This window comes from Musa acuminata, chromosome BXJ2-8 (genome assembly GCF_036884655.1).
Source record: "Musa acuminata AAA Group cultivar baxijiao chromosome BXJ2-8, Cavendish_Baxijiao_AAA, whole genome shotgun sequence".
Classification (NCBI taxonomy): domain Eukaryota; kingdom Viridiplantae; phylum Streptophyta; class Magnoliopsida; order Zingiberales; family Musaceae; genus Musa; species Musa acuminata.
The window spans coordinates 52,491,277-52,509,352 of NC_088345.1; the positions used below are offsets into that span (position 1 = coordinate 52,491,277).

Sequence of the window (18,076 nt, forward strand, 5' to 3'; positions counted from 1 at the left end):
TAAAGGCACAGACTAAGCAAAAGATCACTCGACGAGCCAAAGGATCGACCGGAGGATTGATTGATGTCGTAGAAGATTGATCGACGAGCCAGAGAGGCGATCGACAGGTCAAAGGATCGGATGATGAGATGGAGGTTCTATCATCATGTTGCATGATACATTAATCAAGTCAAAGGATCAAGTACTCATGACGAGTCGAAGTCTTGGTCAAGTCATCGAGTTGTAATACACCCTTTTTGGGCTAGAATCAGGCAATTATGGCCCATTAGTGGTTGATACAAGCCTAGGCGATGTCATCACCAAGGCCGACGGTGGTACTACCTGAAACATCCAGGATAGCTTCATAGCATTCATTCCTTCCAGGCGTAACGAGTGGAAAAATCCCTTAAGTTATTTAAGTGTTAAAAATCTTCGATTATAAGCCTTGCCAATGTTTATTCCCACCTTCTTGAGTTTGAGTCATCTTACTAAGTTATTGAAGGTGTAAGACATTTATGAAAGTTTAAGTATTCGAATCTAAGGTTTATTCCTAAGTCTCAAAAACGAGGAAGTTGTAAAGAATAGCTGATCTTCACCCATTGAAAGCAAATCCACAAAGAAAGCTTGTAACACCCCAATTAGTCTCACATCGAAAGTGGACAAGATTAAGATTGGCCAATAAGGGTCTAATGAGTGTATTACTATCAACTTCATCTTAAGCATTGTGGCCAGTGGTTTGGGTCAAACGAAGTTGATAAGCTAATTAGCTCATCAGGCACGAGTCGTGATATTTGGTATTAGAGTTAACCTAGTATTTGGGCATGGTGAGAAGGCTCGAGTAGGAAAGGGCTACCCATGAATGGAGTCAGAGGGCTCATCATGACATGGAGCCACCACTGGGCTATACTTCACATGCACCGTGCTAGGGTTTGATCTAGGCTATGCTTGATGAGGACGTCAAGCTCATGAGTGGGGGAGATTGTAACACCCAAATTAGTTAGTCTCACATCGGAAGTGGACAAGATTAAGATTTGCTTACAAGGATCTGATGAGTGTACTAATGATTTAAAAAGGCGCTTGGGCATTCGCCTAAGCGCTCGGGCGCTTGCCCGAGCCCAGGCGTCGGGCGCTTCGGGCAAGCGCCTGGGTTAAACCAGGTGACCGAACCAGCGTTGTCTGGTTCGGTCTCCGGTGCTTTAGTTGGTTCAATCGAACCAACTAAAACACCGATATCAGCCTGACTTCCCCAACCCTAACCCTGCTCGCCGTTCACGCTACTACCACCGCTGCTAACTGCCGCTCTCACTGTCGCCGCTCCCGTTGCCGCTGCTACCGTTGCCACTGTCTCCACTCGCCACTTTCGCTCCCGCTGCTGTTGTCGTTGCTCGCTGCTATCGTTACCACTATCTCCGCTCGCCGCTCCCGCTGCTCGCTGCTGCCGATGCCACTGTCGCCGCTTGCCGCTCCCACTGTCGCTGCTGCGACTGCCACTGTCGTCGCTCGCAGCTGCCGCTCCCACTCTTCTCGGTCGACACCCTCGATCTTCCGACTCTTCCCTTACACTCTTCTCCTCTTTCGATAGTATACTGCTAACTGTATACTAGTAATAGTATTTGTATTTATTAGATTAATTTAATAGCATATTTTTTATTTAAAAATTTAAATAATTATATTATATTTTTTTATATTTTAGCGCCTCACTTCGTTCGAGCGAGTGCCTAACGCCTCGGGTGTTTTTGGACCATGGCGCCTAGCGCTTTTTAAATCACTAGAGTGTACTACTATCAATTTCAACTTAAACATTTTGATCAGTGGTTTGGACCAAATGAAATTGATAGGTCAGTTACTTGATCAGGCCTGAGTCGAGATAAAACTGATGGTCCCAAGGAAAAAGAAATCAAGAATGAACATATCAGGAAGATCGAACTACTATGAGACCATATGCACTTTTATCTTCTAACATTACTTGGTTATATATGCTTGGTTATATTGATCCTCTTATACTTGCTTCTACTTCGGATTAACTAAGACAATCAAATTTTACACTAGCACTGTTCACCCCTCTCTTAGTGATATTAAAATCCTAATGGTCCAAACTGTCCATAGCAAGGTATTTGGTCGAGTACTCATCATGCTGGCATAGGTATGGCACATGATGCTTTAATATTGCTTGAATCATTTCAAGATTACATTAAAGACAATCTTCACAAAAGAAAAAACTTTTGGCCAAACATTTCATAGGAAACACTTAGCAAAACATTACAGCATAAAAGGCTTGTGAATGAGAAAACTAACCTCAAGAACAAGCTTAAGCTCATCTATACTACATCCAGTCCTAACATCAACAGTAGCTGGATAAGTGGAATCATCTGCACCATGTGATATTGTTAGAAGAATTTCGCATACATGGCCAGGTTCTGCAAGATAGATAAAAAGTTCAACAACATCTGCAGCAGGAGGACACACCTGTGACAACATAAGAATTGTTTAGCTCAAATGACACTACAAAGTAGTAATTAACAGAAAAAAATTAAACAAAAGCCCTCTGTACTAGAAATATCTAGAACCCAGACCACCAAAATTGAATATTAACATACCCAAATTTGGTTCTTTTTCTTAAAACTGAGGAGACTAGAACCATTGTCAGTTGTTGGCAGGACAGTCGGAATTGGTTTTAGAAAACATCCAGATGGCCGTGATAATACCTGAATGAAACAATTGAGCAAATTTTTCATGTTTAAGCGAACATATTACTGCTTGAGAGAAGTATAGATTCCAATATTTACTTGGAATTTTAGGGCAGTCATTCAGGAATAAGTAATGCATTCACTATAAGTTATTAATTCAACAAATTATCAAGATCATCACCTCAGAAATTTTGAGAAAAATGATAAAAAAAATTTGTAAATAAGATTATCAACTAAACTAACTTGAGGAGTGCAATAGATATCTCTCGATGCTAGTTCAACAGATTTACCCAATACATCTTGTACAATAGATTATATCAAAACACATGCCAGTTCATGGGATTCTAACACCATATTGAGATTCGTTGAGAGCCTGAGACTGTGTTGTTTTATAACAGATCCTGACTAGCCAGCATAAATCCCTTGCCTATCAGTACTGGGTACTATACCATGTCAATATTTTACTAGCACATGAACTCTGCCATGAAATTTTAAACATTGATACACAATAGACAAAACTAATGCATCTCACTGTTGGATATTTACCTGATTATAAGAATCTTACAATCTAATAATCTATTTAGTAACTAGTTAGTGGTTTTATCATTTCATCATTATGCCCACTTGATGGTTTTATATAGTATATTTAGTACAACAAATATCCACCCAAAATTATGCACTAAATACAAAGGGAAGTATGCGCATATATTTTACAAACTGCCAGAATATATCATGTGAAACTTCTAGAGCTCAGAACTAGAAAATGATCCCAAAGCTGACTAAGCTCGAAGTACACACATATGCTAGATTGACAATAGAAATCTTTCCTCACACCAAGGTTTACATATGCTAGATTGACAATAGAAATCTTTACTCACACCAAGGTTTACATATGCTAGATTGACAATGGAAATCTATCCTCACACCAAGGTTTACCATCTGGAACAGCATAGTGCATGGTGTTTACCACTCTGACAACTTACCAGTGCACGGGTCAGGGTAGACCGAGTGGTACACCCAGTACAGAGCCTGTATCACCGGTGTAGGTTCAGTACCAGGCAGTTTCTTTTCAAGTTCTTCAGATTTTTTTATGATTTTTTCTGAAACTTGATACATACCTGTGTATCGAATGTCCATACACTGGTATGGTCCTGATACCAGTCCGAGCCCTGACTGACCGGTATAGTACCAGTACACAAAATTACAACCTTGCCTCACACTATAAAGAATTTAAAAACAAATGAAAAACTAGATCTATTTATGTTGCAGAACATGAGGATCTAGAACGAAGTATTCCCTACTGCATACCGGGGTCATGAAAGTTTAGCCTTAAAGAACACAATTAAATGAAAGGTCAAGTCAGTCAGATATAAATGTGACTTTCGCATTGCTATATTCCGAATATATATTTCTCTGTTTGTAATCTTCCTCAACTAAAATAATGAATACATGAAAACAAATAAATAAATAACAGGTAACACTATGATCACAGGACACAACTATCAAGCAACGATCACATGTGAATAATATTATACAACCATATAATGTGTAACAAATTTAAGCAATAGGAAAGGGAACACATTATATACAAAGTAACTGAAAATTGGTAAAGGGAATAAAAGCATCCGAAAAGATAAATACATATGTGCATATCAACCAAGGAAAATAACTGTGAGAAAGAATGTATTTACTTTCAAAGGATGCATAGGTATGGAAGGAAGGTGCTTGAAAAGCCTCAGTCCGAGAAACATTTCCAACTGCTTTTGGCGAGAACTATCCACTATAACATTTTGGTATCGCCTCTGAAGTGTAATCTTAACATTCTGTGCTGCAGAAAACTTGCTAAACTTCCCACCATCATCATTGAATATATTTAGAATATGACTATGCATTGCTTTTGAACCAGTATACAATGTCGCATGAATGTCACCAGCTAGCAAGAAAAGGTCAGCCAGTTGATTTACTGGAGCTAACACTGTTGAACTCTTGAATCTATCAAATGACATGTCAAATCTCTTCCAGGGTTTGCCCTTGCAAGGATGCTCCCAGGTAGTTGTCCGTGTATTGTGGTTAATATAGAAATGTTTACCTGTTACAGAATCATAACGTTCCTCCCAACCGGGTGGCAAAGGACCTGTATTTCCACTATAATCTGCAGATTTGTTTATTGAAGAAAAGCCAAAAAATGCATCTCTATCAAGATATATGCCCAAGCGTTCACATTGTTCCACAAAAACCTGAAGAGCCCCAAAGTAACTGGCAGCATTTGTTCTATCTAATGAGTCTGCACAATTGAACCGTATCACCCCATTTTGAAGTGATCTCAAACAGAATCCACCGTCAAAGTCATCATTAGAGACCACTAGTCCTTTACATTCTTTGAGCTGCTTCTCTGAAGCAAAATAATTTCCTTCAGAAAAGCCAATAGCCATTGTAGGTGCCTTGAGATGTCTCCATAGCCCCTCAATTGTCTCTTGTTCACCTTTGGACTTTACAGTCGCATGCCAATCATAATTAATCAACTGAATAAAAGTAGAAGGAAGTTTTCCTGTAGATCTTACATATTTTACAGAATCTTTGAAATGTTCAACCAAAATGGTTTCTGCCTTCCCCTCCGCACTTCTTAGCAAGTTAACACAAATAATTGGAACCGGAGTTTTCTTTTGTCCCACTGCCTTCAATTCAGAAATTTGTGGACCATATCTCCTACTTAGTCTTTTATAGTACTGCAAACTTCCTCTGTAAGGATCCTGAGCAGAAACATAAATTTCGGCCTCTACAGCAATCTTCAACTCTGCACCCCACCAGATGGGTATAGTGCCACGTCGCCAGAGGTATGAACTAAATGAAACATTTTGCCCTGCCCGCTGAGGAACCCACACAAGCTGCTCACATTCCACTTCATTTCCTACAATAATAAATGTCGATGAAAATCCGTAATATACTAAATTGCACTATGATTCATCAATAGTAGTGGACTAGCCTAATAAAAAAAAAGGATGGTGTATGTTGCATGCAGAGACAAGTTAGTTTTAAATTAGATAAACAGGAACTAGCAGTTAATTTTATTTATTTGGACCAAATACTTATAATTAGTTTCAAGTTTCAACCATCTTTTCAATAATTCAATTCAGAATTACAATAATTAATAACAAGTGGAAATGGTGGTCTCGATCCATATTATACAAAACTACGTAACAATTAGCGGTAGTGAACAAGAACCAAGCTTTTAAATCTGAAAGCAAAAAAATAATAATAACAACAACCCAATCATGTCATCTAAGCAACATTAGGACATTTTGTATTAATTTTTAAAGCAAAAAAAGGGAAATATATTATCTATACATAAAAATAAACAAAGAAATAAAAAGAATAATTAATTTATGTTGCACACATAACTAATCAAAATGCATTTTGCCAAATCATGTCAAAAGCCTTATTAGCTGTGTATATTATGCAGACGCTTTACAACATTATTTTACTGATTTGATGTAAAATGTCACATATTGCAGCTACAGTAATTCTCCACTGAAAGAGCTTCAGACTCGAGAGTTAGCACATGGTTGCTAATTCATTAGCAACAAAACAAGCGAATCATCATTGAAAGACTACATGAAAAGGTAAATGTAGCTAATATTTAATATCAATATTTGACCCAAAATTTTAATATATCAGTATGCACTGACCAGCATGTACCATAGGTGTATGACACTGCAGTTGTGTATCATACAATCAACCAACTGGCCAGTATCTGGTGTGGACTAGAATTTAAATCCTTGCTTTGAATGTTAAGGTTGCTTATCATGATCTTACAAGTGAAGGCAAACTTTAGCGGCAATGTTGTTCCTATATGACCCACATGACAGGTTCAAGCAATGGAAACAATCTCTCTATCAGTTGGGTTAAGACTGCATATATTGACCCTTCCTACACCCACATTGGTAGGAGCCTCATACAGCAGACCACCCTTTTTATATGACCTGTTACTGCACAGTTTATTCATCTCTAGCATTACTCTCAACAAAGATAATAAACAGATGATATTCTAGAATCTAGAATATAACACAATTCATTCATCTCAATTACATCTTTTAATATCAAGTTTCTGACCAAAAACCAAACCTAGGAATGTAGATAATTTAAAGAAATAGGCACCATGGAACTATATTACATGAAAAAAATCGGTATCAGACAATCTGTAAGATTGATGCATAATAAACTACAAGCAATATATATGCTCATCATTATGTAATTTGCCAGAAGATGTCTTATTCAAGCTCCATTTTTTGACTTAAACATATTGGAGGCATGACCAAAATGGCTCTTGACTGCAGATGAACAATTCTTGACCAAGTTTCTTTCCCATGATATTACACTCTTCATTATATTAAATTATTAATCATATAAGTAGCCACAAGATTCATAGTGTTGTCTTACTTAACCATCAAGCATGACCAGCAAATGCTCACTCCCTTCCACATTTATTACCTTTCCTCCTACTGCATCATACTTCTGTAGACTCAATAATATACCGAATTGCAAGTAAATTCCCTATAGACCAGACAGACATATGTGAATATCTTTATATGGTGAGTAATGAACAATTCAGCTTGATAGACTTTTGATGCAAAAATGAAATGGATGGATCATGCTTTTGTCTTGCACCGTTGATAATGAATAAAATACAGAAACAACACATGATCCAATAGCCATCCACTATTGAAGAACAATAATTTCTTTTCCGGTCAACAAAGGATGGAAAACTTAATGGCAAGACATCTCAGAAACTATTATTTACTTCTTCAACAATTACACATACTTTAGAGAACAAGAAGACATGAAGCTTCACAATCTATGTTTTAGAATGCAACAGGAGGTTAAATGGCTCTTCAAGAGTATAACAAAAATTATAGGATAGCTGCTATGCTGTGCAAGCAAGAGCCTTCCTGATGAAGATCAGACACATTACCCTGACAAAGAATGCCAATTACAGAAGCTGATAAGCTACACCCAAATCATGCAAAATTATGTATTTAGATCACTAAGGTAACACTTTATCAATACGATGTATGGTAGGCAATAAATAAATCATCCAAAACTCAAAAATATGCAAAGAGAATGCATCGTTGTTGTTAGCAAGATCTTGTTCCAGCCTTAGCACTGTTGACTTAGGATTAGTTTCTATCACTTGCATCTAGACAGATGCCAAATAACAGAAAAAGAACATTGATATCACCATTCAATAACTATGAAGTGGGGTGATAAGAGATCTTGAGAAATATATACATGAAAACCAAGAGTATGACAGGAGTTATGCTTAGGAGAGATATGTTTTAATATATATTAGTTTCTAACCCTTAATTGCATCACCATACAGAAAAAATTTAGTTACTCACTTACAAAAATTGCAGGTGAACTTTTATCAATTCAGGGCCTCTTAGTAGTTTAAATCAGAATGCTTGACTATACAAGTAGTCATGCAAGTTTCTAAAAACTAATGATCAATCAGAGAAGATACTCCAACAGCCTTTTGTTACATCAACACCTTCGACTTTGTTGCTGGTGGTTTGCAGGCAGCAAGAGGTACTAGATATTTTTGAAAATAATATATATATATGTACATATATGTACATACATATACATATATATGTATATATATAGATATATAGATATACATGTATATATATACATGTATACATGTATACATGTATACATGTATACATGTATACATGTATACATGTATACATGTATACATGTATACATGTATATATATATACATATATATATACATATATATATACATATATATTTATTTATTTATTTATTTATTTATTTATTTATTTATTTATATATTTATATATATATATATATATATATATATCCATTGCTAATAATATCGTGTGGTAATGAAGAAGTTTCTGACCTGTGCCACAACAAGCATTCAGACCTCTAGCTAAATAACGAGTGCCTGGATGTAGTCTGCTACGACGTGCAATAAGAGCTACAACCCCACCTTGCTGACCTGTACCACCAAAACTCCGGCACTCAGCAAAACCCTGAAAATGACAAAAAATAATCATGAACTTAATGAAGGAAGACAATACTAAGGTTTTAAAGAAGTATTTTGGGCACATCACATGGACCATTTGCAACCATAGTTGACTAGAGAGCTAAACACATTTTCTCAACTATGGAATAATTGGTTAAGCATTAACAAACATAATTTTCTAGAATTTACTAGCACATTTTTGGATAAGCATAGGGCAAAAATCTCATTTTCCACATGCAAAAAATCTGGAAATTGAAAAGTTCACTTTTCCTCTCTTCATAAATATTTTTGTTATCCTATCAAAAATTGAGAAAAAATAAGGGGAAATAATTTCTATGAGATAATAGGTGCGAAGGCTTTATTACCAGTCCAATGAAAATATAACTACAATAGGCTTTGAATTCTCAACATACATGTTCTACCGTCCTAACACCAAAGTAAGTGTCATATTACCTTGGGAGCTGCCTTTGGTTGGTGTTCAGTATGATACATGTTCAAAATATAACAATGATATTATTCCTAGCTCAACAGATGCTGATAAACACTGCAATACATGTTGACAAACTCTGCAATATTGATAATAATTTGTTTATTAGTCAGGTGGGGGTTTCTATATTTACAAATGTGGTTCTCCATCCAGTAGAGGATGAAGGGAAAAATCTAGTATAGAGACCACCTAAACACCAGTTATCACAGAATGCCATGCTCTTGCGAAAAAAAGGATCCTTTTTAATTCAATAAATAGACACCAATGTGATCATACTCAAACTATGAAATCTATGCTGGTAATAGTAGCCATGACAAATTATCATATTAAACCCGAACCACCTACCTATACCCTAAATCTGACCTAGATATCAATAAAGCTAAAATACATCCACTTAAATCTCCATATAGATCTATGCTTGACCTAGGCCAATGTTGGATTAATTTATACATTAAAGCTTAATGCTAACTGAAAATTAGGATGCTAAATGGAAAATGTGACCAAAAAATCATACCTCAAATGCAAAAGAGGGAATTAAAGAGGAGTAGAGAGATCAAAAGGAATGATGCTTTGCTTGAAAATTTTGAGCATGGCTCTTTCTTTAAATAAGTTTTTTTTAAAAACTTAAACATTGAGAGGAGTTTAAGGATAGCACAACAATGCACTTTAGAGTCTTGGACACAGTACAAATAAAAAATTCCATTCCTTTTCACACACATCTTTTTTCATTTATTCAATTTCTTTACTCCTGCTTATGTTACTTTCATGGATCCATCTAAGTTGTGTAGTATACAAAGTTCATGCGCAGAACTCTTTTGATTCATCCTATTGCATCTGCCATATGAAATGGATATGATCTTTTCTAAATTTTGAAACATAAATGAATTTGTTAGCTTATCCGTATTCCATAAAACATAGTGAAGTTTGTTATCTCCCTTTCAGAATAACATTTAATTCAATTAAAGAATTAACACTAATGTATAGAGAGAAAGGACCTCGTAATTTAAGGAGTAAACATGAAAACAATGGAAGCCACTAATTTTTTGGAATCATTAGAATTTCTAAATTCTTAGGTGAGATGCCTGGAAAAAAATAATGATCAGAAAGATTACAGTAGCAAGGACAAAGAGATTGAAATTTATATTTCATTTATTCAATAATATTTTCTAAATAAGTATGTTCTTAAACTGGGTGGTGATTTTACCATTTAGTATTAGGCCATATTTATCAAATACCAAATATATGTGTCTTATACATCAATTTTTCAAGCCAATCTTTGTTTGCTTAATCTCCCTGACATCTAGTTTATCATACATAAGTAGCCTCTTGATCCAATTTTAAGCTTAGCTTCTCTGAAAAATTACAAAGTGGTTCTTTAGTAAAGCTTCCTGTAAAAAGAATAACCAACTCACATTATTCAACACTAGTTTGCAATATGGAGAAAAGTTCCTCAAATCTTGATGTGTATAGTAGTATACTTAGTTCGAAAGAGCTAATCTCACAGAAGAGGTCACAGCATGTAATTTAAGGTTCTAGTCCAAGAACATCAAAAATAAAAAAAATTAAGTAACAAAAAGGAATGAAGTCTGGTCTCGAATTATTATTATATTATTATGGTTCCATTGGCTAAACTTGCAGGTCAAATTTCACAAAATCATCCAAAAGATGTAATGCCAATCTTGCCAAGGTTCTAAATCTGGATCCAGATCAGTTTTAATTATTTACGAAAACCATATAATACTTATGTAGTGGGCAGTACACTGACCGTGTGCCACCTAGTACCATTAAAAAATATTAATCAACCAGTACCAGACCATATGGTCCGAAACTAGTCCTTGGTCAGACTGATATTTAAAACATTGATTGAACCAACTTATATAGTCCCTTTTTTCATGGAGAAATCGGCATAACAAAGTTTCAAGATGGATAATGATGACTCTCATTAATTGTGCAGCTTGCTCACAACAAATTTTTGGAGTGACCCAATTATTTCATGATCACATAAGATAAAATCAGCAAGTTATGTCCAAGAGTAATGTAACATTACAGCAAAGAAATATAATTCACATATAATAGGGTGCAGTGTGGCCTTTACATCCAATTTAATAATGACAGCAGGTTGAGATACAATGCAAGAGATAAAATAAACAGACATCAAATGACGTAAGTTACTTACCTGCAAAAGAATGACACAATGTTTTGGCAACCCAATATCTTTGAAAGGCTTTGAGAACCAACCATTCCAAACAAATTCATCATCTGGTTCCTGAAAACTCCTGCGGCTTGGGAAGGAGCGGGTAATATCCCTTGTTTCACAGAAATAATGTTTTCCATCAATGTCAAGCTCAGCTAATTCCTGAATGTTTTTTAATTCACCTTTTCCTTGGGGTTGAGTATTTTGAAGTTGAATCTTGATCCACTGACTTTCTGTGACTGTGTATACGCACCCACCACCAGGGAGATTTGGGATGCTAGCGGTTACCTTGGTTGCAACTAAAAGTAATCCGAAGCTCCCAAGTGATGCATAACCAAGTATAGCCCTACCATATATATTACTCTTACACAGCAACCTTGATCCATCCGTGACATAATTCATAGCCTGTTCCTCGGATCCAAAAACATCCTTCCCAATCTTCCCATCGTAACGCAATGCGCCAGTAGTTGGATCCACATAAATTACTTGGGTATCGGGCCGTGATGATAAGCTAATGATAATATACACTTCGCTATTTTCCAGCACAACAACACGAAGAGATGTTTCGTTTGAATAACCACCTGATTGATGAAAGGGGAATCAACGAGCTCAACACTTGATTATACATACGAAAGACACAAGGATCTGCAACAATATGATCACAAAAATTGCATCTCGCATCGAGAAAAGATTTTCTCGATCATCCTTGAACTCGGGTGTATAGCTTTAAGGAAGGATTACCTGATGCTACAATCAGATCTACCTTGAAATAGATAAAATAAACAATGATTTTACATGTTCTTGAGGATTCTTACCGGGTTGGGAGGTATCCCTCCTGTTTCCAGTCGGTATCCTTGACATCGCCGGCGAGGTAGCGCCGGACACGGTGCGCTTCCTGCCCTCCCCTCCGGTCCAAAGGTCTTGATCTACACCGACCGATGCGATCCCGATGGCAGGTTCGGTTCTTATCTGATGGAAGGGGAGGCGAAAGAAGGCGGTCGGCGTCGAGTCGCCGATGGGTGGTGCGGAGGCGAGTCGGGTCCGGCGAGGCCAAGGGAAGAGGATCAACCACAGAGAGCGAGCGAGAGAGAGAGAGAGAGAGAGAGAGAGAGAGAGAGGACCAGGACGAGTTGGTCTTCGTATTGCTTATGTTGCGACTCTCCAACGGAACTTGGAACGGGTTCGGGTTAACATCCGTTTAGACTGATGGAAGGTTTGTTCGAATCCGATCCGAACCCGACCCAAACCCGAGTTGGAAAAGTCTGACCTGGTCTCGGTCGAGGAATCAAGCAACCTGACACGATCCCAGGCCGAGCCGATAATTGATAAGACTCGACTCGACCCAATCCATTAATTTCGAGCCAAATCCCGTAGCATCCATTTGGCGGATTAGCTCGAATCCAATCGAACCTGACTCAATGTCAAGCAATCTAACCCGACCCGAGCCCGAGCCCGTAAGTGATAAGACTCGACTCGACCCAAACCGCACCCAACTCTAATTTGGGGTTCTAAAATTGGAACTGTCAATCTGCCATTGGGTCGAGTTCTATTAATGGGTCGAGCGTTACCCCAAAAGGACTTGGGGAATGCGTGCTTGGCCCAAACCCAAGTCGACACGTTACTTGATTAAGATGTTTTGATCTGACCCGACCCGTAAATCCAACCGATCGTCGGGTTAGATCGACTCAGGATCAAGATTTCCACCTCTTGGTTCGACTAAGGAGTCTAAGGATGGGTTGATGCATGAGTTGACCTATTCAATAGTCCTCTAAAAATAGTATTTTTCTCATAAAATTATTGGAGAGAGAATATCATATTAATAAGAATATTTTGGTTCATTCTTAATTTGTTTCATCTCTTGATTATTAATAATAAGTTTACTATTCGAATAATCGAGCTACTTTGTAATATAAAGGGCTTGTGATAAATTCTAACTTGGGAAATATTTTGACTTTGGATTTATTATGGAGTAACTAAAATATATTATAATAAAAAATATATATTTAGATATACGTGTTAATTAAATTTGTTAAATTAATAAAGCACCATACACACTATTTTGTGATGAGGTTCCCTTTTTTTTATTTTCTTTGATAACACATTTAAGATGTGTATTGAGTTCAAAAGTGAATTTGATGTTTGATAAATTTTATCGAATAATAAATTTTCAAATGTTGATGTTATCTTATAGTAGAATTAGCATTTTATTTTTTACAAGATGTTAATAAAAAAATTTAAATTATTTAAAGTAATTTGTGATATTATATAATATTATAAGATTGTAAATCCAAAATATTATTTAAAGTAGTTCTAAAATCTACATGAAGCCTCAATTAAGACATCCCAGTTGATTAATATATTATTATTATATAAATAATTGGTCTTGTGCAAAGAAAGTGGACAAAAATCTGATGTTGATTTTTTTACCAATGAATGGGTGAAAGAAAGACCTTGAAATAAAAAATATTTTTACTCTGTAGACAAAATATTAATTAGTGACTAAAATTGTTCTTTTGCACATACAGTGACAATAAATATGTTGCAATTATTACCCAGGAACAATTATCAAGGGGAACAAGATGAGAGTCTATAAAGTAGATTTAATTAGAAATTGGTGACACTATGATAGGGAATTTGTTCTTCGACCTGACCCTTAGGGGAACAAGATGAGGAGAGTCTATGAAGTAGAGATCTAATCAGAAATTGGTGATACTATGACAGGGAATTTCTTCTTCATCCTGACTCTTGGAAAAGTGGTCACAGTGTCAGGTTCAGCCTCCACCCAACTGCAAAGATTGATTTCATGGCAAGTTAGTAGTCCTGTTGTTGATAACCAAAGGAGAGAGATGTATCAAAACAATGTACCTGAAACTAGTAATGAAGTGATGGAGAATGACTGCAATTTCCATTTTGGCCAGATGGTAACCAGGACAAAGCCTCTGTCCACCACCAAATGGAGTAAAATTATTCTGGTTGAGTTGTCCTTTACCCTGGTTCATCAAAATAAATTTCTTATACAATCACATTAAAAAAACAAAGTTCCAGTCTATGCGGACTCGAATCCTAATTTTTGTATCACAAAGGAGCAACCTTACAATATAGACCAATAATAAATTAAAAAAAGAAAATGTACCAAGCAACCTTACTGTATAGACCAATAATAAACGAGAAAAAAAAAACAATATAGACCAATAATAAACGAAAAAAAGAAAATGTACCAAGCAACCTTACGGTAGAGACCAATAATAAATGAGAAAAAAAGAAAATGTACCTCCCATCTCCATGGATTGAATTTAAATGGATCCTCATAAATTTCTTCATCCATGTGAACATAAGAGAAAGATGTCATAATACACCACCCTTTGGGAATTAGATAACCTGAAAATTATGAGCATAATTCCATATATTATTGATTTGATCAAAAAAATATTCCACCCAGGTATCAATACAAGACTCCTACTCACCAAAGTAGAATGAAAACCAGTAATGGAGCAGTTAGAAGTCTACCTTTGATTTCAACATCCTTGAGACACCTTCTCCAAACAGCATTGACAATGTTTGCCATCCTAAGAGTCTCATTGATCACCTAGAAGACAAAACAAGTTCAGTAGACCATATAGTTTTTCATCTTATGGGAGTATGGTTCTACCAAACAAAAGTGCTCACATTTAGAGTAAAAGGCAATGATGTGTACTCAGACCAAGTATAGGGTTCACCAGATTGGATTTTTTTCCTCTTTAGTTCCATGTTCTCCTCCTAAAATAAGCAGCATGAAAATAATTCTCAAGATCAAAGCTTTGTGAAAATTTAGATACCAGAAGAGAGAAACAGCTACATTTCAACAAGGTTGGGGTTGTTGTACCCGTAATTTCTTTATCGCAGCAGGGTAATCGGTCAGATACTTTATCGCAAGAGTCGTAGTCATAGGAACAGAGTCCTGCCCTGGTATCATCATCTCTATGATGGCTCCGCATATGAACTCAATTGTTTTTTGATCAGATGCATCAAGGAATTCATCAATCAGAACATCAACGAAACTTGACAGTGCTCGATATTCACCTTTCTCCACCTTATATCGTATGATCTCTTTTATCAGCTCCACCATTTTCTCCCTGGACTATAAATTTGTCCCAAGTCATAATAGCTTCATTTGAATACTAGACATTTTATAATAAGAATGTGTTGAGAGGGGTGCATACCTTCACTGACTTGTACAGTGTCGTTCCAGGGAATTTGACAGGGATACATATAATGGCCTTGATAAGTTCGTAAAATTCTGTCCTTATAAGATCCATTTCTTTCCCCGGATCAATTCCTAGTAACATTCTGACCAATATTTCAAACGTAATCTAGAAAATAAACAGAGGATCAGTGAAAAAAATGTTGCAAAAAAACTATTTTTGACACTGAAGAGGGCCACCAGATATAGACATCATTGACGAAATACTGTGCCAGTAACTCAGGTAGGACCTATCGAAGGGATCAATTGCTATAAAATTAAAACTGTTACTAGTCTAATATCGAAGTTACCAAAGCAAACAGAAAGGGGGACTGGAAATGGAAATGCATGCAGATAACAATTTCCAAGTAGAAAAGCAAATGCGGTGAAGGATTTGACTGGATATACACAAATGAAGTCGGGGATACGCAGCAGGGAGACTGGCAGACGATCAAACAGTAGCAAGGTAAAATCTTAGAGATCCGTACGATGAGGAATGCAAAACCCTCGATCAGGATCTGCCAATTTTAACCTAGGAGAGGAGATGACGAAGATGTTCACCTGGTTGATCTCATCTTGGAAGTAGATCTGCGGCTTGTCCTTCCATCTGCGGGAAGCGAGCTCCATAGATTGCTCGATCTCCTTGGCAACGCGCTCCATGAGAGGAACTGCCTTGAGGAACTTGGCCACGAAGCCATGGTACTTCTTGTGCTCGTCCCCGGTCATTGACAGGATGGAAGTTTCGCCCATCACCTCGACGACAGTCCTCGGGTAGGAGGGAACGAAGGTTCTGCCATCATCCTGCAACACTATCTTGTTCACCTCAGGATCTGTGGACATTATTATTGGCCTTCCCAGGACATTGGACCTGAACACCTTCCCATACCTGCAACCCACCAACCCATAAATTCTCATGCATATGGTGGGCTATGTATACATACATGCATCAGGTTTGTCATACCAAATCATACCGTCTGATATGAGCGATACATATCGATCCAACAGGTTGACGATATGCGGACCGTCCGCTATCGATCCGTACTATAGCAGTGTACTGTAGCAGTGTACTATAACACTATAACAGTACAGTTTACTGTTACAGTACACTGTTACAGTAATAATACAACGCACCAGTACACTATAGCAATACATTGTATCAGTGCTACAGTACTCGATGTACCTAGGTATACTGTTCGGTACACCGTATCGTACCGATACCGAACCCAAATTAAAACATCGATACGGTACGATATTACGAACCTATTGCATGCATATATATATATATATATATATATATATATACCCCCTCTCTCTCTCTGTTTCTCTTTGAGGAGCTATTGATCTAATCAGTACACCAAACCCACCAACTAAACCATATTGGTGATGAAGTATTTTGAGTAAAGCACATCATAATTTGAAATTTTTAGGAATTCTCCAAAAGTTTAAAGTAGGATAATTTTTTTTATGATTTGTAGGTAAAATTGATCTTTAAACATAAATCTTGACATCTAAAAGCGATGGAATTTTGAGTGTAAAATTTATAATGTAGGATTTGTATAAATATTAAGATTTCATGTGAAGAACAACGGTATCAATAGGGTGCAATCAAAGAGCAAGTAAAAGAAGAAAAATATATCATCCAACTTAGGATTTCACACATAAAACAATATGAAATCACAGTTTCATATGATATTTAGTAAGACTAAATGATGATTTCACACCAAAAAAAAATGAGAATAAACCTTTTTGCCCCAAAATAATTACGATCGAAAGATTTAAAGACTAATTAATGTACAAAAGAAAAAGAATGAACTCACAGTGATCGACGCTTCCGCAAGAAACTAACATGTGTGGTGGTGTAATTGCTTGCCATAAACTCGAGTGTCTCTCCAAGCAAAGGCAACCCATTTGTTCCACTAGGAATCTTGGCATCTTTGCCTATCGAGTCATAACTCGTTTGCCTCCTCTTTTTCCCAAGCCATAGCAAACAAGAGAATATGATCACCACAAGAGAGATTCCCACTTGCCAATCCATTTCTTCATACGGCTCATGAACGTGTGTGTTTCTTCTCCTTTTATGAATGTGAGGGGGAGAGAGAGAGAGAAGAAATGAACTTACAGTATCTAAAAGAGATGTAGGAACAGATTCAAAGGAGGTTTTTGCGTATCTGTTTCCCAAACACGCTCAATGGTTACTTGTTTTAGGTAAGCGGGATGAACCTATTCTCTCATTTAACCAAGGTTAAAGAGTGGTGTAGGAAGTATATCCAAATAACACTAATGCTAATCCAAATCTAAGACGATAGTCATTAGTTGACTTGATGAGTCGATTCGTCGAATCATAGATTTAATCATTTTTTAAACTAAAAATTATAGTTTATCTTAAAAATATAAAAACATATGATTACAATTCTTATCGCATAGTATTGTCAAACTTAGTAGTATATTACATTTTTCTTAT

At 36.5% G+C, this 18,076-nt stretch overlaps 2 protein-coding genes across 3 annotated transcripts in view; both read right to left on the reverse strand.

Moving 5' to 3' along the window:
* LOC135620221 (probable phosphoinositide phosphatase SAC9) overlaps nt 1-12,507 on the reverse strand; it is a 28,960-nt gene extending 16,453 nt beyond the window's left edge. For both annotated transcript variants that reach the window (XM_065122983.1, XM_065122982.1), the window contains exons 1-6: nt 12,212-12,507; nt 11,379-11,977; nt 8,590-8,722; nt 4,358-5,574; nt 2,577-2,684; nt 2,275-2,445 (exon numbers count right to left, since the gene is read on the reverse strand). In XM_065122983.1, the coding sequence (XP_064979055.1) occupies nt 2,275-2,445; nt 2,577-2,684; nt 4,358-5,574; nt 8,590-8,722; nt 11,379-11,977; nt 12,212-12,257 (2,274 nt within the window). In that variant the 5' untranslated portion in view covers nt 12,258-12,507. The remainder of the gene's footprint in view (nt 1-2,274; nt 2,446-2,576; nt 2,685-4,357; nt 5,575-8,589; nt 8,723-11,378; nt 11,978-12,211) is intronic.
* A 1,340-nt stretch (nt 12,508-13,847) lies between these two features.
* LOC135618281 (3-epi-6-deoxocathasterone 23-monooxygenase CYP90C1-like) lies at nt 13,848-17,716 on the reverse strand. Its single transcript, XM_065119160.1, has 9 exons — nt 17,433-17,716; nt 16,177-16,501; nt 15,596-15,745; nt 15,259-15,513; nt 15,063-15,152; nt 14,904-14,982; nt 14,668-14,774; nt 14,262-14,386; nt 13,848-14,182 (listed from the first exon to the last, which is right to left on the reverse strand). Exons 1-9 carry the CDS (start codon nt 17,648-17,650, stop codon nt 14,089-14,091), a joined length of 1,443 nt encoding a protein of 480 aa, XP_064975232.1. The 5' UTR covers nt 17,651-17,716; the 3' UTR covers nt 13,848-14,088.
* Between the last annotated feature and the right edge of the window lie 360 nt (nt 17,717-18,076).